Genomic DNA, 26,282 nt, shown 5'->3' with positions numbered 1-26,282 from the left:
CAGTGAGCACAGAGACTGAATTACTCCCAGTTATATTCTGCCCTATGGTAACTGTAACCCTCCAGAATTTAAACAATTATATAAAATTTTATTTATGTAGCGGAGTTGGGTTATTTTGAATAGTGGTAAATAGTTGCGACAACGCCACCTGGGGAATTGCATCCCAAGAAATACAATGGAAAGCACAAGATTCAAATTACAAGGACTCACAGGTTCGTTGGCTGCTACAACTAGGACAGAGCCGTGTTTCAAAATAAGGAGTTTTTAAATTGAAAATGGCAGGCTAAAGAAGGAAAAGAAACTAATGCACACAATATTAAAACCAGACTGACAGTCTCAGTCTCTCTCACACACACACACACACACACACACACACACACACACACACACACACACACACCTTGCTGAAAGAAAAATGAAACAAAATTAATTGAGCAATAAAACAACAAACACAACCCAGTTGGTTAACAGAGATAAACCAATATAAAAACAAAAAGTAAGTACAAGCAGAACAGCAGCAGGTGAACCTACAAAAAGACAACACAAGTTACATAGTTTCCTAGTTCACCATTCTGCAATTGTGGATTTTGTAGCTCATCCTACTCACCACCTCTAGCAGGAATTCTACTCACAGGACTTAGGAATGGCAGGCTCCTGTAGCACACTGTTCAAACTACGAAAACAAAAACCATAAAGTAAATGCACTGATAAAAACTGATAATCCTATATGGCTAAGGTGACCAGGGAGGGAATGAGGCAGAGGCTGAGTATGGCTCCCAGCTGCCTTTTATTTGGCCCTGGTTAGGGAATTGGCTGAGGGGAGGAGTCAAGCCTGGAGCTGCATTCAAGGGTGCAAAATGCAGCACTCCACTACATTTATTTGCTCATGTTCCATTTGTTTTATTGAAATTGACATGAGGAGCTTCACCTTGATGACTTATTTATGTTTGACTTCATTATGAACTTCTTATTCTCAGCACCAAGTGATGTCACCAGCAACACACCAGAGTTTAAACTTGTAAATTAGAGAATAATTAATTGTTGCTGTCGCCCTATTACAATAACTGTTACATTAAACACTCAGATGTGAATCTCTTGTTATGTTGTCTGTTTGTTTCAGGCTGGATCTCTGTCGGTCACACTGCTGTGCTCCAGCATTTACAAATATTAATCTGTGACATTCTGGTTCAGAACCAAGGTCAGCTGCACCTTTTGTTAAATCAAACAAGTGGATTTATCTGACTCTGGACTGTGTTTCTGTGGATTTTACACAAGTGGACATGAACAAAACAGTGGCATGACTTACATGAGACTGAACGTTACTGACCGGCATCATGTTGATAGATGAGGTAATTAAAGTCACCCTGTTTTTATATTTTGACAAATCACTGTACTGAATGGGTCTGGCAGTATTTGAGACAGCGATGATTCTACTGTCAGTTATAAGAGAGGAATGAATAATGTTAGACTGGAGATAAAGCATTAAAAATCAATTGGTGTCTTTCAGGAGAGTGGCTGGCACAGACCTAGACCCATGATCTGCAGGATTATGATCGGTGCTGATGTAGTTCCACTGCCTTGGGTACAAGGACTTCCTGATTCTTGTCACTCTGTTTGCCACATAGACATAGAAGATTCTGGAAACATAAATGTAGCCCAGCAGAATCTTGCTGTCTGTATAGAACTTGATTGTGAAACTCCGTATCAATTTCATCTGTTATCAGGTCAGCAAGCTCTGTTGCCAAGACAGCTGCACACAGCTCCAAATGAGGGATGGTGAGCGCAGGACGTGAAGCCAGTTTGGATGTCCCAGTGATGAACCCGGCATGGCTGTGCTCTTCTGCATCAACTGCTCTAAGCTACAGCTGATATAGCTACTGTCAATGCATCTGAGAGGACACAAATTTCTCTTTGTACTGTGGTGAGTGGAGAAACAGGAATATAGGTCCTCTGGATCTGGAGTTGCCTAAGTTCCATTAGGGAACCATCCCAGGCATTCCACTGAATTTCTTTCTCTTCTGGTAGTGGAGTATCCCAATCATACTTTTCTGTGGAGATATCTCTCACAAGTGCGTTACCCTGAATCGTGATTGGTGCCACAAACCCCAAGGGATCGTATCGTAACTGTTGACTGTTGAAAGGATGCCCCATCTGGTGAAAGGTTTTTCTTTATCAGACACGCAGAAAGAGAAGCTGTCTGTTTGTAGATCCCATCTGAGGCCTAGACTGCGTTGGAGAGGATCAGATGACAGGCCCAGATCCGTAAGACGTTTGGCATGATCCTTGGGGAAAAGCATCCATAACAGTACTACTCTTAGATGCTATCTTATGCAACATCAATGCTTGACTCAGCTAACGTTTCCCTTATTTTTTTCAGAACGTGGATGGCTTCATCTGCAGTGGGGAATGAGGCAAATCCATCATTCACATAAAAGTTTCTCATGACGAACTGCTTGGCATCTGAACCATGTTCTTCTTGTCCTTCTTGTAAGCTGTTACTGAATACATGTACTGTCATTTGGTACTCAGTCACTGGTTTTGTGAAGTCGTTATTGTTCTGTTTTAGTTGTGACAAGATAGGTTTTAATGTTTGATTTTAGGGAAGAGCACTTGATGTAATTAATTTTTATTGTATTTTGTATAAATATAAGAATTAGAAGTTCAACACTGCCACCTGTTGACTCTTTTTGGTCCAGCAGGAAGTGTTTGTTAATTTTGAATTAAAAACTTTAACCAGGAAGTGTTAATATAATTGCAGAGGAAAGACGTTTGGCTACACATGTCGTTAATTAGCTGCTCCAGCATACATCTTGTTGAGGTTGCATTGTCGGTATGTATTATTGTTATGTTTATATGCCTTTTACTTCCGTATATTGTCATTCAGGTGGTAAAATATACGCCATTTGCTCATTAGGAATTCCTTTCATTTTGCATTTCTCTCTAGCATACTGTTTTCATTAGCCATGCTATTTTTTTGGTTGAGATGGTGTATCAGTATGAGGTGTAGTTGTTTGAGAAGTATGTTTAATGTACTTGTGCGACATTTTTGACACAAGAGATTTATTTGTGAAATTTATGCAAATGCAGGTGATATTTCTTTTGATAGTTTACACATCTGTGGAGATGTAATATACATTATTTTGATCGTTTTGTCTGTATTCCTTTTTAGTTTCACCCTTTGCTTCTGTCAATAAACCTTGCAAAACTGTATCCAGAGTCTTGATGGGAGAGAGGTGTTTAGCTGCCTGTCAATACGTGAATAGGGCATGCATCAAGGACAGTACAGTGAAACAACGGCATCCTAGCAGACAAGATATCGCTGTCTGGGCTAACAGCAGACACTTCTAAGACGCCACAACGTACCAGCAAAGTACGGCTATCACAGCAGTGTCTCACCGGAAGCTATCAACGCCATCATGTCTAACAAATCATTTCAGACAAGATCTCGGACCTCATGTTCTTCGACTGGTTCAGCAGCAGCCAAGGCAAGAGCAAAAGCAGAGGCAGCAAAGACTCATCTGACTTTCGCACAGAAAGAAGTAAGCCTAGAACTAGAAAAGGCTCAAATCGAAGCATCCATTGAACTCCTTAAATGTGAGAAAGAGGCAGCTACAGCTGTCGCAGAAGCAGAGGTCTTGGAAGCTGCTGCTCATTCACAAATAGATGAACACAGCAATGGTCCTGTCTTAGGCCCCCCTTCTCTTTAAAGTGCACACCGCACTGAAAAGTATGTCATGGATCAGGCCAAATTAGTAGAAAACCAAAAAGCTGACATGCCAAAAGAGCCTTCTTCATTCGATAAGACTTCAGCCAACATAATGGAACGGCCCTGTGACATTCAGCCCTCACACACCAACCCAGTAAACTGTGGACTATTACCAGAAACAAAGACTCATTCCGAACAGCCCGTGTATAAGCAACACACTGCAGCCATTTCCTTATCTCACTTTCCCTCCCATCCACCTCCAGATAACTACAACGACAGTCATGGTTGGGCACAACAGAAACCAAGAACCATCTATTATGATCCCACCTGCAACCCCAGGCCTTCAGGTCACAGTGACAGGAACATCAGTGAATTTGTCAGATACTTTGCTCGTCGTGAAATTGTAGCAACAGGTCTTCTTCAGTTCAATGACAAGCCGCAGAACTACAGAGCCTGGAAACGCTCTTTTGAGAATTCAGTAAGGGGTCTAGATCTGACAGCAAGTGAGGAGATGGATTTATTATTTAAGTGGCTTGGCAAGGAATCCGCTGAGCATGTTGAACAAATCAGAGCCATACACATCAAACATCCAGATGCAGGATTAAAAATGATCTGGGAAAGACTTGAACAATGCTATGGCTCAACAGAGGTAATTGAAGATGCTCTGTTCAAATGAATTGACAACTTTCCAAAGATCACAAACAGAGATTATGTGAAGCTCAGAAAATTCAGTGACATACTCATGGAACTCCAGAGCGCCAAGGAGGAGGGAGACCTTCCTGGCCTCTCTTTCCTGGACTCTGCAAGGGGTGTAAATCCAAAAACTGCCCTTTTATCTGCAAGACAAGTGGGTTTCAGTTGGTGCAAACTACAAACGTGACTACAACGTTTCCCCCATTCAATGTGTTTGTGGACTTTGTTAGCCAAGAAGCTAAAAAGAGAAGCCCATGGAAGAACGCAGGACATTTCTGAAAGAGAACAGTATTTGTTTTAGATGCTGCGCTTCTTCAACACATTTTGCTAAACATTGTAAGGGCAATGCTCTGAATGCGGCAGTGAGAGTCACAACACAGCTCTTCACCCAGGTCCAGTTCCCTCGAGCAAAGAAACTGATCCTGCTGCAGAGCATGGCGGGGAGCAGGATGCCACCCTGCCAAGTGAAATCACTTCCAAATGCACTCAAGTTTGTGGCGGCAACCTTGAGTGCTCTAAAATCTGCCTTGTGAAGGTGTATCCAGCAGGTAACCCAGACCAGACGGTTAGGCTGTATGCAATTCATGACTAACAGAGTAACTGGTCTTTAGTCCGCTCAGAGTTTTTTGAAATGTTCAATGAAAATGGCCCTAGTTCTCCCTACTCACTAAGAACATGTGCAGGCCTTAAAGAAACAGTGGGTAGGAGAGCCACTGGTTACGTAGTAGAGTCTCTAGATGGGACAGTTAACATCCCCCTGTGCAGTCTTATTGAGTGTAATGACATCCCCAACAACAGAGAGGAGATAGCAACGCCCAGCGCAGCACTCCATCACCTTCATTTAAAGACTGTCACACACCTTGTCCCAGAACTTGGCACAAAAATTGGACTTGGGGTGGGTCATAGTGGGAAATGTATGTCTGGGTGGTGTTCACAACACAATGACAGTAAATGCCTTCTACACAAACACAAAAGAGAGAGGACGGCTAACACTTTTCCAGCCATGCCGTAATCTGTCCAACATAAAAGAGAAACCTTGTGGGATCCAAATCCCCAACCACAGCACGCCACGACCTAGGGACAGATCTAGCTGTGAAGCAGACCACCTTGGATGTTGTGTGTTTGAACAAACTAAAAATGACAATCAGGTCTCCCCTTCCATTCAAGACAATGCCTTCATGAAAATAATGGAAAAAAGAATGAAAAAGGATGGAAACAATAGTTGGACAGCTCCATTACCATTCAAGTTCCCACGCCATAGGCTCCCCAACAACAGGCCGCTGGCTGTGAATCGACTCATGTCTCTGATTCGCAACTTTGATAGGAAACCAGAAATTAGAGACCATTTCATAGCCTTCATGGAAAAGATTTTCCAAAATGGTCTCACCGAGATAGCTCCTCCTTTAAAGGAAAACGAGGAGAGATGGTATTTGCCTCTGTTTGGGGTCTACCACTCCAAGAAGCCAAAACAGATCAGAGTTGTGTTTGATAGCAGTGCACAGTACAACGGACTGTCACTTAACAATGTTTTACGAACAGGTCTGGACCTCAACAACTCACTTCTTGGTGTCCTGATACGCTTCAGGAAAGAAGCAGTAGCCTTTACAGCAGACATTGAGCAGATGTTTTACTGTTTCTACGTGCGGGAAGAAGACAGGAACTTTCTCCGCTTTCTGTGGTTTTGTGACAATAACCCCTGCAACGACATCATAGAGTATTGGATGAGGGTCCACGTCTTCGGAATTAGTGCTTCTCCTGCAGTAGCGATATTTGGCCTACATTAGTCTGTCCAGTGCAGTGAGACAGACTTTGATCCCGATGTCAAGCAGTTTGTGACTCGTGACTTCTATGTAGATGATGGTCTTAAATCCCTTCCTACTGTTGAAATGGCCGTGACTCTACTGCAGAAGACTTGTCATATCCTTGCCAGATCGAACTTGAGGTTACACAAAATTACAGCCACCAGAAGAGAGATCCTGGAAGCCTTCCCATCCCAAGATCATGCAAAAGATCTCAAAGACTTAGATCTTGAAGCAGACACATTGCCTGTCTCCTTTGGGACCTCAAGAGAGACTGTTTCACCTTTAACGTGTCTGATGAAGCAAAACCTTTCACTTGACGTGGTGTCTTATCCACCATAAACAGTCTCTATGACCCACTAGGCTTTGCAGCACCCGTCACAATCCACGGCAAATCCATCCTCAGAGAGCTCACTGCAGATAATGGTGACTGGGACGCCTCACTGCCTCAAGGGATGGAGGAGTCATGGGTTCTTTGGAAAGAGTCACTGCGGGCACTGTCTAACCTCTCAATCAACAGAACATACACTGATATCTCAACTTCAGAAGCTGCGAACAGAGAACTGTGCATCTTCTGTGATGCATCGACCAAAGCCATTGCTGCAGTGGCTTACTTGAAGGTAACTGATGCAAGCAGGAACTGTGAAGTTGGCTTTGTCATGGGGAAAGCAAAGCTGACACCACGCCCTGAACAAACTATCCCCAGATTAGAACTTTGTGCTGCCGTGCTAGCAGTTGAGCTTGCTGAGCTGGTCTCAGAAGACCTGGATGTTCAGCTGAACAACACCCATTTCTATACAGACATTAAAGTTGTTCTGGGATATATTTACAACAAGACCAGACGCTTTTATGTCTATGTGGGCAATCGAGTGAATCGGATTAGGAGGTCCTCACGAGCAGATCAGTGGCATTTATCGTCGAACCACAAAAACCTCAGAAGTCACGGTGGTCCTCACAGACTGTGAAACAGTAAAGCATTTGTTGCAAATCCACCGTAACTGCAATAGGCTCTCTGCGGATGCAAGGATTCCAAGTATAGTGTTATTCAGATCTGTTAACTTCAAGAGGATGTCACTGAGGGAGATGCCTTCATGTTTGGCACTGGAATCAAATATCACCCTTATTTGATCTTGCTTCTTGGAGTCGTAGACACCAAATGTTGATAGGTACCAGCACTCTTGATTCTCCCTCAGTGGCAGAGCATGTGTGTTTCAGCTGTATATGTGAGAGGTTTTCAGTAGTGTGCGTAAAACCTGTTCACTTGTATGTTGGGGTTTGAGAAGGGTTTCATATGTGTATATGCATGGTAATTCTAGATAATGTCCCTCACGGCCAGTGATACACAAACACAACACATTCATGTTCCCACAAACACATTCAGGTTGGTGGTGAATTTAGTAACACACACTGTCATCTTATGTTGAACAGCTGTGATGGAAACACAAAAGTACAAATCCACAGAGCTCCTCAGCTGAGATTTAAAGTTACTTCAGTTTATTTTATTCACTTCAATAATGTTTTCCTGGCTGAACTAGGGTTGCGCATCCCTCTGTGATAAACAATTCGATATGCATCTAGATACACAGGTTAAGATTCGATTCAAAAACGATATCCTTTTATTACAGACCGATTCGATACGAATCGATTCCATACAGCGTAAGAACGATTCGATTCTATGGTTAATATTTGTTGTAGATATTTTATATAATAAAGAAACCAAGTCTATGAAAGTGACAGTACAATAGTTTCTTTTTAAATATGCACTGGCAAAAAAAACAAACAGAACAACAAAATCACATTTATGTATTTATTTTTAGACATGGACCAAAAAAAAGTCTGGCTGAATCGTTGGATGGGAACTCCAGAGGTAAAAGTAGCACAGAATAGTAACAACAAACTTTGTTAGAGCTTCCCTTCCTTCTTAGATCAGACCAGGATTTTTGTTTCCCCAATGCGTTGAAAACCTTTCTCTGTGCATTGTCACCTTTGGTCAGGCTGACGCTTTCGTTCTCCACCTCCTCCATTTTCCGTGTTGTCTCAGCTCTCGCGTTGTTTTAGAGACCTGGCGCGTGTGTAATGCCGCCAACCAATTCAAAGTCTCGCGATACCCGATCCATGACTCTACAACCGATTCATCTAGGAATTAATTGATAATTCGTATCGATTGAGGAGGCTGCTACTGATGCAGCCGTATCTCTCACTTGTTGAACCGAATATCCGGTCGCATCGGTTTATCGTTCACAACCCTAGGCTGAACAGTTGTGTTGCTGTGAGTTACCAGCAGAGTCAAACACAGCCCATGTGATCAAAGTGGTGAGCTTCAAATGAATATGAAATTTTACTTGATTACAGGTTCTGAAGAAGAATGGTGAAGGACCAACAAATACCAAGAGACAGAAGACTGCAACAGGATTCAAGAAGCTCTATGAGCGGTTTGAACTACATGGGCTCTGACACAGAAAATAATCAGATCTGAAGAAGAATTCTCCTCAAACACATTAAATATACACAACAATACTGAGAGTATGTAAACCACCTGTCCTGGATGGTGTAGTGGTCTGAACTCCTGGTTTTCACCTTGATGGTCCAGGTTCAGTTCAAGCTTTGGGAAAGTATCAGGTATTTGCTGTTTAGTTTTTATTTTGAAGTGATGAAGAAATGATTCAAATGCACAACTTCAGTTTCAGCAAATCTGCTTTCGATGGAGCTCTCATGGTGAAAACAATCAGGTTTCATAAAACTGTACAGAATCGCTTCAATGCTGGTGATTTATCCAACGATTTGATCAGTTTGCCAACAAAGTGCAAACCATCCCACATGGTCACGTGGTCAGGATTACTGGTTCTCTCCCTGTGGTCCTGGACTCGGTTTTTGAAGTAATCTGATTTAATAATCCTCAAAGACCCATTCTGTGGTTGTGATTTATCAGCAGAGTCAAGTAGAGTCCAAATCTGGAGACGTGAAAAACAGAAAAGTGAAATTTTTGTCACACCGCGGTGAGGTCAAGTTGGGTTTTTGTCCTGTCTCCATGTCTTGTCTTGTCATTTCCAGTTTTATTTTGAAAAGTAACTCTCCTCTTGTTTCAGGTCACTTGCCCTTCCTCGTGTGTCTCGGTCTGATGAGTGCCTGTTGAGTGTTTCCACCTGTCCCTTGTTACCCTGTGTATATGAGTCTGCGTCTCCCTTTGTCTTGTGCCAGTGTATTCATCTTCGTCAATGTCTGCGTGCGTTCACTCCAGTCTTACCACAGTCTTGTCCCAGTCCCATTTGGTTTTTGTTCCGGTTCCTCCAAGAAGAGGGATTTTCAGTTGTAAGTTTCATTGCATAGTGCCTCCAGTTTTCAGGAGAGTTTTTTGTTGGTTCGACTTCTTTTGTTATTTCTTTTGCTTCCGTAGCGGGAGTGATTTTCTGTTTCTACAAACGTTTCATAGTCTTTTGTGTTTTCCTCCTTTAGTGGAGCGATTATTATTTTGGTACCTTTTGTAGCAACGCTTCTCCCATTGGGAAATATAATAGAGCTAATTTTCTTAGCCTGCTTCTGTTACTCGGTCTCGGAGGATTCGTATCTGATTCTTGCAATAAAGACTTTTATTGAAGAAATCCTGCATCTGCGTCCTGTGTCCTAGCCAGGGTGTGACAATATTAGTCTGACAAGGAAAAATACTGGTAAACCAACAGTTGAGGATTTGAACTCACAACCTCACTATCAATAAATCACCTTTAATCAACCTAGGCTGTCAGATCAGCTGATGCTAAACAGACTCAAAGTCACATCAAAGTTCATGTCATGTATTTGAAAATAAAATGTGTCCTGTGTTTTTGTACAAGTCATTTCATTTATAAACTATGTCCTCAAAGTGAATAATGTGATGTCAAGTAAAACCAAACCAGTTATAGTCGACAAGTGGATTGGAGAATTTCATGAATGAGCAGCAGGCTGATGAGCTCTTTGAGCTGTGATTAAATACACATGTGACATCAGCGTCCTGGTGGCTCACCTTGCTTTTGCTGCAGGTCATCTCCTCTCTCTCTCCCTGACTTTCCTGTCTCTCTCTGTCTCACTGTGGCTGTCAGAACAAAGAAAGAGGCAGTTGGCAGATATTTGTTTTATAATTCATCAATATGGTTGATAGCCTACATTATTGATATGACACTGCCCGGTTTCAAACATCTACATAAATAACCACATCAATCTATCCTGTATGATTCATAAATAAGATGTACACATTTAAGCTTTATTTCAGCAGCTTTATTTCTCCACATGGATGGACCAGTAAATTCTGACCAGTAAGCTGCTCCAAGGCCACTGTGGTGTGTAAAATAACAAGATATTTCCACGCTGCATCAAGTTTGTTTAAAGTATTTTTGGGGCATTTTCTCTAATTGTCCTCTGGGTTAGAGCTGGTCCAGCTGATAACTCAGCTGGTTGAGAAGGTGGTTTGTTCACATCCTCGTCCTGATCTGTTGGTTATTTAGTTTTTTCTTCTCCAAACAAACTAAAATTTCATGTATATGTTCTTCATGTCTCCAACTTTTATTAATCAGTCTTAATTATCTTAAAAGAAACAAATGTAGCATTTCCTACACAGGGAATTGAACCCTAGACACCTCAATGAGATGCAGAGATTTAGCAAATGAACCAAACTCTTCCATAATTCATCAACATTCAAAGTGATGAGATGAAGTTTGGGGGGAACGGTCAGTGTTGTTAGGAGCTCTGCTCTGAACTCTGAGGAATTATTTTCCATATGAGAGCTGATGTAGCTGAGAAAGTCCTGATAGCTGAGGTGGTTCAGACGCAGGTTTGGTAAAACACAAGATGTGAATTCAAATCCTCTCTTCATCACTTGTTGAACAGAGGAAGAAAGAGAAAACAGTGACACCATCCTCTCCTAAAAGAAGACCTGAACCCAGATCAGCTGAGTGAAGACCAGGAGCTCTGACCACCTGGGACATGAGGTTATGGAGATCTGGATTTACTGATAATGAAGAGACAAGCAGCTGGACACAGCTCCATTGGATTCCCCTGGATTTGAACCTCAGCTGGGACGACCTGAGGTATGTGGCCAAGGTGTGTGTGTGTGTGTGTGTGTGTGTGTGTGTGGACAGCATTGTTGTGCCTTGATACATTGTCCTTTTAATTCCACCAAACAAAGGTGTGTGACACAGAAATTAGTGGTTTGTGGTGAATGTGTAAGTGGTTTCAAAACAAAGACTGAAACCAGGAAAAATGGAAAAAAAGGAAAAAGTGTGAAAGCAGCGACCCTGAAGGGAACGAAGAGGAAGTGAGTACCAGAGCAGGTAAGTTAAAGCAGCTCCACCTGGAGCAGCTACAACTGTAAAATGCTGCTGAAGCATCGATGACTCAGGATTAATCATCTCATTTATAACATCAGTCACAGAGCCACCAGAGGGCAGCAGAGTAAAAGCTTTACTCATTACATCAACAGTAGCAGCAGAGGAAGACACTGATTCAGTTTATACAGCACATTTCATGAAAGGTGAACTCAGTGAGATTTACATTCAAATGTTTACAACAGCCAGAAACAGGAAGAGAAGAAAAAACAAGACACAACAGCAAGAAAAACACAAGTGAAAAAGACAAGAATAAAGAGTGAGAGTGAAGCAGTGTGTTGTCTGAACCAGCAGAGGGCAGCTGAGTGAAGGTTTGACTCCTGACAGCAGGAGGAAGCAGAGAGGAGTCATCGAAGGCTGAAAGATGAACTGAAGGTGATTTTAAATTCATTTGACACGAAACAAACTTTAATCTGTTGACGTTGTTGCTTTGAGTTCTTTCGAATTCAAATATAAAGACAAACAGCAGCTTCTTTTCTGATTTAAAGTTGACTGAAACATTGTTGTGAAATGTTGTTGAAATGGAAAAACACAGTCGACCCACAGCAGACAACAGGACAGACTGTTCCTTTAAGAAGTGTGTGCACAGCTTCAGGGATAGTTCCTCTACTTTGACCATGAGTTCTGTTTCTATTATTGACTCTGTTTCTGAGGATGTGTGGTCCCTTGTTGCCGCTGAGCTTTTCTTTCATCACAGTACATCCCAGACAGAATCTGTGACTCTGAACACTTTGATCATTTTCACCATGAACAGCTGTTAGAAGACCAACTCTGTGTTCTGGTGAAATGGTGAAAATCGTCTCCTCTCAGTCTCAGACAGGCGTCACATCAGTCAACGACTCCGTCCACTGTGTTTGTGAGATGGATTTGACACAATGACGCAGACACTGGTCCAGACAAAGGTCCAGTCTGCAGGTCCAGAGCGGGGACTTTATAAGAAATGTGAGTTTCTACAGACACCAAACATGTCCGACTGAACTTTGGTGAAATGTGAATAAAATGATGCAGCAGGACATTTGATGGCATCTGAGCTTTGAATATTTTATCATGAAGAAAAACATGATGTAAAGAATATATGATGTTATAATGAAAGCTTTTGACACTTTAATGTTGCTGCCATGAAATGATCATTTCACTGTTGAACTCATGAGTTTGTGGTTTTTCTTTCCCCTTTAAAACCTCCCACTCAGAGGAAAACCACACAACAGCTTCAGCTGAGCCGCCAATCAGCAGCAGCAGCCTCATCTGTGGGCAGCAGGGGCTGATGGGAGGTTTGAGGAGGCGTCAGAAACCACGTGGCCCTGGTCTGATCTCACAGCTCGTCCTTGTTTGGCCTCAGCTGCATCAGAGCTCCACTTCTCCCCAGGTTCACCAGAGGAAACACCACTGCACAAAATGCTTTTCCTCCCAGCTGCTGCTCTGTGCTGTCTGTGTTCAGGTGAGTGTTTCCAGCCAATCAGGAGCCAACAAAGTCCACCTGTGACAAACACTGTCACACTGACCTTCATCTACCTGTCTGTGTCTCTACAGCGCTGGTTGCCATGGCAGCAGAGCTGATTCAGGACCAGTTATCATTGACCAGGAGAGTTGGTGGATCGGTCTCCTTCAGCTGTGGAGGAACTGACCAGTGTGACAGTGATAATGTATTCTGGTACCAGAAGAAAGAGAGAGAAACATTCACACTTATTCTGCGTTTTAATAAGAGAGATGGTGAAGTTAACAAAGGTTACAATCATCCTCAGAAAGATGATTTCACAGCTGTTAACAAACAGAACGTCTGGGAGTTGAAGATAGACAAAGTTAAACTCTCTCATTCAGCCTCCTACTACTGCTCATGTTGGAAGAGAGGTTCCCACAGTGAGAAATGATCCCTGCAGCCTGAACAAAAACCAACAGATGAACAGATGTCAAACAGAGTTTGTGACAGGAAGAGAGCAGTAAACCACAGCCCAGGTTGACATATTTCACCTCCAGCTCAGACACGTTTTCTTGGCTTTTCTATGATATTGATTCATATTGTGACTTTTCTGGTTGAAGCTCGTCACATGAGAAAAATAGATAAAATACTGAACCTCTCGATCATGTGATGTGCACGCACATGTCACACATCCAGTGTGTTCCTGTCCTTAAGTTTATCTGTGGCGTCTCTCCTGGAGCTGTAGTGGTGACAATTCAGGAAACACTCCCATGGGTCTAATCAGAGGGAGGGGACAAAGGACTTATATGGTCATTTAGGTTGGAGGACTTGTAGCGTTAGGGTTGGGTTAGTTGGAGGATTTGATTAAGGTTAAAATAAGCACTTTGAAGTTAAGATGAGGCTCGTTGTCATGGTTACAATAAACACGTGGTTAAGGTTATAGAACGGAAACAGGAAACTAACAGAGGTCTCCTGTGTTTAGGTCCAGCATCCCTTACAAACATCTTTACAAATGTCAATGTGATATTGAATCAGCTCTAAGAGTGTTAGCATGCTAACATTAGCTAACATGTAAATTAGTCCTGAAAACAAAGATCCGCTGAGGCTGATGGGAACATCATTAGTTGTGCAGGTGTTTGATCATAAACCAAAGAATTGGACAAATTCAAATGTGACCTGATGATGGCGCAAGATGAAAAGTCAGAGGATCAGCAAAGTTATTCCAGTTCATCCTGAGGGGACCATGAACGTCTGAAGCAGTTGAAATGAGAATATTTGTTGAGATATTTGAGTGTGAAGAAAAAAGAAAAGAGAAGAAGAGACAGTCATGTTGATCTGAACATTAGAGAAACACATGATGGAGCTGAAATATGATCCTGGTTCATAATGTGGACTCGTTCACCTCAGCTGACACATTCAACAGCAGACAGGTTTTTGTATCAGTCTCTTTCACTGTGGGGGGAGGCAGCTACCTCATCTTTGGCTCTGGAGCTAAACTGTATGTAACAGGTAAGAACAAACATTTATTTTCCTTCAGTTGTTTTATTGAAGAAGTAGAAAATGTGTTTTCAGTCAGTTTCTGCTGCTTCAGACTTTACATGTTAGTTTGTTCATAGTTAGTACAAAGTTCCTGATGCAGCCGTTGTTCAATGAAAAAGTTCAATCATTAGTGAAAAGATGTTTAAATCTCACTGCACAGCAGAAGGAATTCTTTATTTCTGCTGGAGCTCAAAAGGTTTTGAAGAGTCCAAAAAGTGTGATATTGTAAGTGCATCGTGGATTCTCATCAGCTGCTGCTTCATGAATCATCAGACTGCTTTTCTTTCCTCTCTTCTCTCTGCTCAAATCAATTGACTTGTACATGAAGGACTGTGGAGGATTTTCCTGCTCAGTTGACTTTTTGTACAAAATGTCCAGTTAATCAAAGTGAATTTCAGTGATGAGCAGGGTTCTTCAGATTCACTCTGATTCTTAGTTAAATTTTTTAAAACCTTATTTTCCTTGATGGGAAATAATATTTCAATGGTTGATGCTGGAAAATACAGTAAATTAATACAGTTGTTGTCTGATGATGAATGTATTTTTTATGAAATATTCATTTTAAACAAAAACAAACACCTTATTTGAGGAATAATAAAAATGCATTGTTGTTACAATATTTATACAGATGTCATAATGTGAAATAATTATGAGGAAAGGTTCAATCAATTAATAGACGGAAATATAGCTTGTCTGTGGATATAATATATCTTGCAGTGACATAAACTATAGAGCTATACCTCCAGAGTATATCTTCTAATATTCAGAGGAAATACAATTTCTATAATGTTTAATTTGTTCATCTAATGAATGTTACTACACTTTATATAATGGTGAATGTTATATAACGTGAATATATTTCACAACAATGTGAAATATATTTGGAATTATTTGAATCCAATTAGTCTATATTTTGTTTTTTATTTTACTAGTTAGGTGGTAATAACTGTTATTTATATGACTGTAAATATTTCTTTCATTTAAACATGTTTTTAGTTAGATGTAAAATTGATCTAAAATAGTCTGAGAAAATATTTAAATAAATATTTGATTGATGTGTATTTTAGAAGCAAAGAATATACCAAAACCTCTGTTGGGATAAGAAATATCAAAAATACATGCACACTGTATTTTTAATTATATATATTGTTAGAATATATCATGATAAATGTTTTTTGTTCTTTATATCAGTCATAAAATCTTGTAATGGTATTCTTAACATGAAATATTTGGTTAATACTGTATATCTTATGAGAGTCGCTGTTTTTTAAATAATAGTAAATATGTATTCTTGTTAATGATATACTTGGATAATTTGATACTTAAATATTGTAAATATACAAATACTATAATGCCACATTTATTCTGAGCTTATGATTTATAAAAGTGAAACGTGAATATAAAGTATTTAAACAGTGTTTCCATCTTTGACTTTCTTGAACTTGATCTTTCTCTGATGATATACATAATATATAACCATGATCTATAGCTCAGTAAATATATGTGAAGGTGAATCCAGTATATGTGGGGACCTTTGTGCTGTATGGATGAGTAGTTGAGTGATCAGAGTCCATGTAGTTTCCAGGATCAGACTGAATGCAGTGCAGTGCTGGAAGCTGCTGTTGACTGTGTGAATGTGTGTCTGTGCTGCTTGTTGCTGCTGTCAATCTTCAGATGAGCAGGTAGTGAAGCCCGTGGTGAGCGTGTACCCAGCAGCATCCAGAGCCCACCTGGAGGGGAACAGCTCCCTGCTGTGTCTGGCCTCAGCCATGTTTCCTCCTCGGGTCCAGTTCTCCTGGAAAAGACAGAAGGAGGGTGGTCCTCTGGAGGAGCTGCCCCCTGCTGAGGGAGAGCAGCTGGAGCTCACAGAGTCGGGACGCTCCGCCGCCATCTTGCTGATCCATCAGCCAGAGAACAGCACATATAAATACAGCTGCTACGTCAAGCACGAGGGGGGAACGGTGGAGGCCCCGACACAACAAGGTGATGAAGGCTTGGTGACTGTGTTGAGCAGCGATTCAGCTTCATGTGGAGACGCTGTCAAAGAGAGCAGAGGAGCAGAGCACTGACATTTCTCACTGCAGCTCCAAACATTTGACTCCTCTTGTGTTTCAGAGGTTCCAGCTCCAGCAGCCTCCTGTCCTCCAGAGAGAGAGCCAGCACACCCGGCAGCTCTGCAGCAAGCTCCCTGTAAGATCACCTGCTGCCTCTCTGCATGGACAGCTCCAATGTTCTGCTGCAGTTAGGGCTGCATATCAGTCTGTTCACTTCCTGCTCATCACTGAAGGATTGAAACATACACTCCCTGATTGTGTTAGAGTGTCCAACAGCACAACAAACCCCAGTCACAGAGCTTTCACTGCACCATCCTGACTAATAACACGTGTTGGGGGCACTATACTAAATGTGGGGCTTTGAGGGAGCTACAACAACTTTAGGGACTGTATCTTAAAGCTCTACTCATTCATATTTCTACATTAATAATGAATCTAATGACTGTGTGTAAGGTTAAAGGTCAGAGATGACTTTATTCAGCTTCTGCCCCCAAGTGGCAGCAAAAAGAAAATCAGTGAATCCAATTTCAAGCTCATAACAACCTGTGTCTTTTTATTTCTGGACTTTCCATTTGATCCTGGAGTGATTTGAATTGTCATAAACACTTGACAGAAGAAGGTGGTGAAGGCTTGGTGACTGTGTTGAGCAGAGATTCAGCTTCATGTGGAGACGCTGTCAAAGAGAGCAGAGGAGCAGAGCACTGACTGATTTCTTTTTGAATCCTTTTCTGTTGCAGTGGGTCCCCTGGATCCTCTCCAGCCTCAGTGCAGGGGGGAGCTGCTCTGTCTGCTGTACACAGTGCTGATAGTGAAGAGTCTGGTGTCCTGCTGTGGACTCTCTCTGCTGATGATCCTCAGGAACAAGGGACCGTCCACCAACGGCACACATGCTGACTGATTGTTTTCTGCTCGCCTTTTCTCACCATCACTTCATCTCATTTATCTCTTTGATCACTGTTCAGAAATTTAAGTCAAATGTGTTTTTTTATTCAAAGGTTAAATACAGTCAGTCTAAAAAATATAAAAACATATATACACATACATTTTCACTTTTCAAATGTATATTATTTAGTATTGTGTTATGTTGATGCTGTATTTTATTACCACTTTTAATTGAGATTTGTTTAATAATAGAAAATGTAGCTGAATAATTAGCTGCTTGGTAGATATGTTATTGTTCATGTTATTTTTTTTCTCTTCTTGTTTTTCATTTTAATACATTTTAAGCTGACAATGAAATTTTTGTCAAATTCTTTTAGCGTTACTCTTTGAATAAATAAATAACAATAGTGTTCATGGATTGTTAACATGTTTTTTAAATTGATTTTCATTTGGCCTCGGAGTAAATCATCAGAAAGTTCAAAAACTATATTTGGCTATTTACACTGACACCTACATGTAATTAACTCTGGGTGTAAATAGCTCTTAATCTACTTTCACACAGAACAAAGGCAAAGGATGATATGAACAGTGGCACAGAGCCAAACAAGCACAACAACACTAAGAAAGATAAGCAAACACAAATTTGTCACTATTTAATACAAACAAGTAGGTGTGGCTGTACCTTGAGGTTCAGTGCTGGTTCCCCTGATCATTTAGGTTGTATATTAATGATCTTTTATCATTGTGTCAGTTTGGATGTAAAACTCTACGCTGACGACGCTGTTGTTTACACATATGAACAATCAGCAGATCAAGCTGCTGTGAAACTACAGTTGTTATAAAAATAATCAAACTTTACTCTTAATACAGAATATCAGTGAACTAAGAATTATATTTCAAGAGTGAAATCACAAGTATTGTGTCTTTGTGACATATTTATTTGAAAAAATAAAACAGACAGATGCAATACACTCAATACACTCAAAACCTGTTTTTGAAACATGCTGAAAATTAGACATTTTTGAAACTTAAAAATAAAACTATGAATCACTAAACATTTAGGACACAGAGGCATTTCAGTATCATAATTGTATCATCTCCATAAATAATATTTAAATAACCATAGTATTGTTTTCCATAAAGAGAAAACCTGACCCATCACCTTTTACGTGCTGAGGCTGACGTTATTCAATTTACCCATAAGCAGTTGTGTATCTTATCTACACTGACTAAAGCTAAAGCAGCAGAATGACACCTTGAGTTTTTTTTTATCAGTATTTAAACCAAGTGTTTTAACAGCTTCTAGAGCCCAAAACACAAAACGACCAGTGTAGTTGACAGCTACACTGATAACAACTGAAGCTTGAATGTAATTCACCAGAGGTCAGTGGGTTCATGAGGTGAATTGATTGAGATGTACAGACTCGTCTGACAACAGCTTTTGTTTTTTATCATTTACTGAAAAAATGAGAGCTGAGGTGAACCAACATGGCCGCTCTAGTTCTGCCTCAAGAAGAGAACAACAACATGATGTGTTTGTCTCAGTGTGTTTGTGATTCTGTCTCTGTGTGGTTTGTGGTTTGTTGGTCAGATTAATTGGAACAAATGGACTTTTTTTACTTTTCAAATTTACAGTCAGGGACTCAGTGATGAAAACTATCTCATGGTTTCAATATACTCTGTGAAATGTAAATTTCATTGAATTAATAATCAATTTTTATTGATTTTCAAAATGTGTTTCATGTGAAAAACAACTGATAATTTCATGTTAAAATAACAACAAATTAATGAAAATATAAATTATAAAATGAACAAATCATAATGTAACATTTCCTATAATACAAATAAAATCATTACCTTGGGTTTTAGTGAATGAATAATCATGACAAAGCCCCCTAATATGTTAGAGGTTTACAAAGTGACAGTTTTATTCTCCATACTATCATGTTGAGACTTCAGTTTGTAATTAGCCTCGTGTGAACGCTCTGAAGACTGAAAACACTGTTAGAATCAGTGACAGCTGATAAAATGGGACCTGATCAGAACGAAGGAGCTTTAACGTTGTTTTGTTTTAGTCAAAGTTCATTTCTCAGCTCTGAGTTGTGGATCTGAGCTGTTTCTCTCACAGATGAAGAACATAGATCCTTCCTGCAATGATTCTTTAACAGAGTGGATGGTTGCAGCTGTCATTGTGCTGTTAAAGCTAAAAGCCACAGCTAACAGTGTGGAGGCTACAGAGCAGAAACCCACACAGCCCGTCTGCTGCAGGAAAGGAAGTGTTGATTCGTTGTCAACAGTGAGCCCTAATAACCACTGAGAGCAGATTCATATCTGCTGCTGTACACACTCATGAACCCCCCTCCCTCTCTGTAGTTTGTCTCTTAGTGACAGTTTTTTCCACTGAACCCTCCACCCACACAGAGTTCAACTGAGACCACAGACCAACAAACACCACCCACCTGGAGGTTATTTAATTAAAGATGTATGTAATTATTGTTTCATATTTAACTTAATATAAATTTCAAATTGCTCATCAATAATTTCATACTTTTACCTTTACATGAATTTGAAGTAACTTGCCTGCTGTTTTATATGTGTGTGTAAACAACAGTGTCATCAGCGTAGAGTTTTACATCCACACTGACACAGTTGGAAAAGATGATTTAATGTTTATGTTAAATGATGTAAATACACAACACTGATCGTTTTGGCAAATCCACACCCACACTTGTGTGTATAAAAGTTGTGTGTTTGTGTTTGCTGTTCTTGGTTTGGCTTTGTTCTCTTCGTTAAGCTGTTTGCTTACATTTGTATCATCCTCTACATTTGTTGTTGGAGCTTTATTAAAGTTTACTGAAAGCTGTTTGCAGCCATCGTCAAATTACTTGAAGGTGTCAATATATCTGACCAAAATAGTCGAGTCTCTTTCTAATTATTTGATATTAAAACCAAATTTAAATCCATAAAACCCAGGATGTTTATTAATATATTGACTATGTTACAGAGAATGAATTTGACAAACTGGCCACACTGGACAGAAAGTATTAAAAAGTAAGGTAAGAAAGGGAAATGTACAATAAACAATATAATATTTGCCAGACAACTAATGATTTAGCTTAATTTTCTATTAATACACAAGTCCCAATTACAGGTGGATATAGAGCATTGAAACACTTAAATACTAACACACTATGAACTAACACACTGACGAACACTAAAAGAGTTTAAACTTAGAACCTGCAAACAAATGTGTGATATATGACATATGTATTTATATTTTTAGACTGACTCTATCTAAGATTTGGATAAAAACACACATTTGACTTAAATTTCTGAACAGTGATCAAAGAGATAAATGAGATGAAGTGATGGTGAGAAAAGGCGAGCAGAAAACAGTCAGTCAGCATGTGTGCAGTTGGTGGACGGTCCCTTGTTCCTGAGGATCATCAGCAGAGGGAGTCCACAGCAGTACACCAGACTCTTCACTATCAGCACTGTGTACAGCAGACAGAGCAGCTTCACCCTGCACTGAGGCTGGAGAGGATCCAGGGGACCCACTGCAACAGAAAAGGATTCAAAAAGAAATCAGTCAGTGCTCTGCTCCTCTGCTCTCTTTGACAGCGTCTCCACATGAAGCTGAATCACTGCTCAACACAGTCACCAAGCCTTCATCACCTTCTTCTGTCAAGTGTTTATGACAATTCAAATCACTCCAGGATCAAATGGAAAGTCCAGATAGAAAAAGACACAGGTTGTTATGAGCTTGAAATTGGATTCACTGATTTTCTTTTTGCAGCCACTTGGGGGCAGAAGAACTCAACAACAAGCTAAATAAAGTCATCTCTGACCTTTGACCTTACACACAGTCATTAGATTCATTCTTAATGTAGAAATGTGAATGAGTAGAGCTTTAAGATACAGTCCCTAAAGTTGTTGTAGCTCCCTCAAAGCCCCACATTTAGTATAGTGCCCCCAACACGTGTTATTAGTCAGGATGGTGCAGTGAAAGCTCTGTGACTGGGGTTTGTTGTGCTGTTGGACACTCTAACACAATCAGGGAGTGTATGTTTCAATCCTTCAGTGATGAGCAGGAAGTGAACAGACTGATATGCAGCCCTAACTGCAGCAGAACATTGGAGCTGTCCATGCAGAGAGGCAGCAGGTGATCTTACAGGGAGCTTGCTGCAGAGCTGCCGGGTGTGCTGGCTCTCTCTCTGGAGGACAGGAGGCTGCTGGAGCTGGAACCTCTGAAACACAAGAGGAGTCAAATGTTTGGAGCTGCAGTGAGAAATGTCAGTGCTCTGCTCCTCTGCTCTCTTTGACAGCGTCTCCACATGAAGCTGAATCACTGCTCAACACAGTCACCAAGCCTTCATCACCTTGTTGTGTCGGGGCCTCCACCGTTCCCTCCTCGTGCTTGATGTAGCAGCTGTATTTATATGTGCTGTTCTCTGGCTGATGGATCAGCAAGATGGCGGCGGAGCGTCCCGACTCTGTGAGCTCCAGCTGCTCTCCCTCAGCAGGGGGCAGCTCCTCCAGAGGACCACCCTCCTTCTGTCTTTTCCAGGAGAACTGGACCCGAGGAGGAAACATGGCTGAGGCCAGACACAGCAGGGAGCTCTTCCCCTCCAGGTGGGCTCTGGGTGCTGCTGGGTACACGCTCACCACGGGCTTCACTACCTGCTCATCTGAAGATTGACAGCAGCAACAAGCAGCACAGACACACATTCACACAGTCAACAGCAGCTTCCAGCACTGCACTGCATTCAGTCTGATCCTGGAAACTACATGGACTCTGATCACTCAACTACTCATCCATACAGCACAAAGGTCCCCACATATACTGGATTCACCTTCACATATATTTACTGAGCTATAGATCATGGTTATATATTATGTATATCATCAGAGAAAGATCAAGTTCAAGAAAGTCAAAGATGGAAACACTGTTTAAATTCTTTATATTCATGTTTCACTTTTATAAATCATAGGCTCAGAATAAATGTGGCATTATAGTATTTGTATATTTACAATATTTGAACTATATCTTTAATAAAAATACATGTTTATTATTATTTAAAATACAGTGGCAGTCATAAGAAATACAGTATTAACCAAGTATTTAAATTTAATAATAACATTACAAGATTTTATTTCTAATATAAGGAACAAAAAATATTTCATGTGATATATTCTGACATTATACAAGACTAAATATATGTATTTTTGTATTTTCCTATACCTACAGAGGTTTAGGATTTTTCTTTTGTTTATATAAACAGAAAATTTTTATTTCATGATACTAAATTCTATTTTTTATTATAGGTACATCAGTCATATATTTATTTAAATATTTACTCAGACTATTTTAATCAAACTAAAAACATATTTTAGGGAAAGAAATATTTACATTCATATAAATAAAAGTTATTACCACCAAACAAATGAAATAAAAACAATATATAGACTAATTATATTTAAATAATTCCAAATATATTTCACATTGTTGTTGATACATTTTGAAAATTTAGACACGTTCACCATTATATGAAGTGTGGTTACATTCATTAGATGAACAAATTAAACATTATAAGAAATTATATTTACTGTGAATTACTGTGGAAGTATAGATCTGTAGTTTATATCATCCTGCATGATATATTATATCCACAGAAAAGCTATATTTCAGTCTATTAGTTAATTGAAACTTTACTAATAATTATTTAACATTATTCTAGCTGTATGAATTTTAAATGTAATGTTTTACAATACTCATATTTTTCCTCAAATTAAGTGTTTGTTTTTGTTGTTGTTAAAATGAATATTTTATGTAAAATGCATTTATCATCAGACAACAACTGTATCAATTTACTGTATCAATTTACTGTATTTTCCAACATAAGCTTTTGAAATAATATTTCCCATCAAGGAAAATAAGGTTTAAAAGCATGTAAGTTTGAAGAATCAGAGTGAATCTGAAGAATCCTGCTCATCACTGAAATTCACTTTGATTAACTGGACATTTTGTACAAAAAGTCAACTGAGCAGGAAAATCCTCCACAGTCCTTCATGTACAAGTCAATTGATTTGAGCAGAGAGAAGAGAGGAAAGAAAAGCAGTCTGATGATTCATGAAGCAGCAGCTGATGAGAATCCACGATGCACTTACAATATCACACTTTTTGGACTCTTCAAAGCGTTTTTAGCTCCAGCAGAAATAAAGAATTCCTTCTGCTGTGCAGTGAGATTTAAACATCTTTTCACTAATGATTGAACCTTTTCATTGAACAATGGCTGCATCAGGAACTTTGTACTAACTATGAACAAACTAACATGTAAAGTCTGAAGCAGCAGAAACTGACTGAAAACACATTTTCTACTTCTTCAATAAAACAACTGAAGGAAAATAAATGTTTGTTCTTACCTGTTACATACAGTTTAGTTCCAGAGCCAAAGATGAGGTAGTTCCAGATTGTTCCCACAGTGAAAGAGACTGATACAAAAACCTGTCTGCTGTTGAATGTGTCAGCTGAGGTGAACGAGTCCACATTATGAACCAGGATCATATTTCAGCTCCATCATGTGTTTCTCTAATGTTCAGATCAACATGACTGTCTCTTCTTCTCTTTTCTTTCTTGTTCACACTCAAGTATCTCAACAAATATTCTCATTTCAACTGCTTCAGACGTTCATGGTCCCCTCAGGATGAACTGGAATAACACTGCTGATCCTCTGACTTTTCATCTTGCGCCATCATCAGGTCACATTTGAATTTGTCCAACACTTTGGTTTATGATCAAACACCTGCACAACTAATGATGTTCCCATCAGCCTCAGCGGCTCTTTGTTTTCAGGACTAATTTACATGTTAGCTAATGTTAGCATGTTAACACTCTTAGAGCTGATTCAATATCACATTGACATTTGTAAAGATGTTTGTAAGGGATGCTGGACCCAAACACAGGAGATCTTGGTTTGTTTACTTTTTCAAACTGATATTTAACGTTGTCTGTTTTAACCACCATTGCTCTATAACCATAACTATGTGGTTATTAATGTAACTGTGACAACAAGGCTCATCTAAACTTAACAGAGTATTTATTTTAACCCAAACCATGATCTTTCCTTAAACCTAACCAAACATTGTGTCAGTGTTGTCACATCATGACACCAACAAGTCCTCCAACCCAAATAACCATCTATGTCCTATGTCCCCCTCCTCTGATAAGACCCATGGGAGTGTTTCCTGAATTGACGCCACTACAGCTCCAGGCGAGACGCCACAGATAAACTTAAGGACAGGAACACACTGGATGTGTGACATGTGTGTGCACATCACGTGATCTAGAGGTTCAATATTTCATCTATTTTTCTCACGTGACGAGCTTCAACCAGAAAAGTTAGACAGAGAAAAGATCTGTTGATGTCATAGTGACATCATAGCAGCAACATTACATAAACCTGACGCCTTTCACTACAGTTGTCTTTGTCTCGTCTGAATCTGAATATGACACAGACATGAAAACATATCAATATATATTTGGATGTATTTGCATGTGGAGACTGTGGTGTTTTAGAGACATTTTCTGTCAAACATAAATCAGAAATTAATTTATAATGAAAACAAATCCAACATTCAAGTCACCTACAAACTCTATGTAGAGAGACAGAGCTGGAAGCAGCAGTGACACAGCAGACACACAGCCGGTGTGAACACACACACACGTGTTTCTCTGCAGCAGGTCAGTGACACAGCCGCCACACACACCCAACACAGGCAGTGTGTTCCCGGAGTAAAACCCACTGCTGACACATAAATCAAACTGACCCTTTGATGTTGTGACAGTGCTGTGGTCAACTTGGTTAGTTTAGATGAAGATCCTGGTTTGGGTTCAAATAAGTACTTAGTTAACATCACAGGACCTTCATCACCATGGTTACAATAATAAACACGTGGTTCAGGTTCGATGAGCCTCGTTGCCAAGGTTACACCAATAATCAAGTTGAGGTCAGGGAACGATGGTGGTGATGCTTTAGAAAAATCAGCAGTGACTCTGTTGGAGATGAAATGAACAGCGGTCTCCTGTGATAAAGTCCAGTGTTTTGTTGATGAAGTGTAATAACTTTGATCCTCTGACTCTTCATCAAGCGTCATCATGATTTTATTCATTTAGTTCCTTTGATTGTTTTCTCTTCATCTTGTTTTATTCTTGTGCTTCTGAGTTTCCTCTTTGTCCTCACTGTGTGGAACAACAGGAAACCTGCTGAAACATCTGATCACAATATGAATCAATATCATAGAAAAGTCAAGAAAACGTGTCTGAGCTGGAGGTGAAATATGTCAACCTGGGCTGTGGTTTACTGCTCTCTTCCTGTCACAAACTCTGTTTGACATCTGTTCATCTGTTGGTTTTTGTTCAGGCTGCAGGGATCATTTCTCACTGTGGGGAGCAGACTTATAACAGGAGCAGTAGTAGGAGGCTGAATGAGAGAGTTTAACTTTGTCTATCTTCAACTCACAGCCGTTCTGTTTGTTAACAGCTGTGAAATCATCTTTCTGAGGATGACCGTACCTTGAGTCTATGTATCCATTATTCTTGTTAATATAAAGTATGACTGTGAATGTTTCTCTCTCTTTCTTCTGGTACCAGAATACATTTTCATAGTCACACTGGTAAGTTCCTCCACAGCTGAAGGAGACTGATCCACCAACTCTCCTGGTCAATGATAACTGGTCCTGAATCAGCTCTGCTGCCATGGCAACCAGCGCTGTAGAGACACAGACAGGTAGATGAAGGTCAGTGTGACAGTGTTTGTCACAGGTGGACTTTGTCGGCTC

The 26,282-nt window shown here is 40.1% G+C and overlaps 2 protein-coding genes across 3 annotated transcripts; one reads left to right on the top strand and one right to left on the bottom strand.

Moving 5' to 3' along the window:
• Positions 1-13,546: 13,546 nt before the first annotated feature.
• LOC139621469 (immunoglobulin lambda-1 light chain-like) lies at positions 13,547-18,326 on the top strand. Its single transcript, XM_071477996.1, has 4 exons — positions 13,547-14,478; positions 16,183-16,491; positions 16,624-16,698; positions 17,300-18,326. The coding sequence occupies exons 1-4, from the start codon at positions 14,340-14,342 to the stop codon at positions 17,458-17,460; spliced, it is 684 nt and encodes a 227-aa protein (XP_071334097.1). The 5' UTR covers positions 13,547-14,339; the 3' UTR covers positions 17,461-18,326.
• A 2,077-nt stretch (positions 18,327-20,403) lies between these two features.
• Positions 20,404-25,867, bottom strand: LOC139621467 (immunoglobulin lambda-1 light chain-like). 2 transcript variants are annotated; one of them, XM_071477992.1, is made up of 4 exons: positions 23,868-25,867; positions 21,824-22,132; positions 21,617-21,691; positions 20,404-21,001 (listed from the first exon to the last, which is right to left on the bottom strand). In XM_071477992.1, the coding sequence occupies exons 1-4, from the start codon at positions 24,007-24,009 to the stop codon at positions 20,841-20,843; spliced, it is 687 nt and encodes a 228-aa protein (XP_071334093.1). In that variant the 5' UTR covers positions 24,010-25,867; the 3' UTR covers positions 20,404-20,840. The 2 variants fall into 2 exon arrangements, with proteins under 2 accessions (XP_071334093.1, XP_071334094.1); XM_071477993.1 differs by lacking the exon at positions 21,617-21,691.
• Between the last annotated feature and the right edge of the window lie 415 nt (positions 25,868-26,282).

The sequence above is a fragment of the Trachinotus anak genome, unplaced genomic scaffold (genome assembly GCF_046630095.1).
Source record: "Trachinotus anak isolate AG129_WGS33_773 ecotype Australia unplaced genomic scaffold, CSIRO_AGI_Tana_v1 ptg000005l, whole genome shotgun sequence".
Taxonomy (NCBI): domain Eukaryota; kingdom Metazoa; phylum Chordata; class Actinopteri; order Carangiformes; family Carangidae; genus Trachinotus; species Trachinotus anak.
Note: the sequence above shows the minus strand (reverse complement) of the source record. Positions and strands in the feature narration are given on the sequence as shown.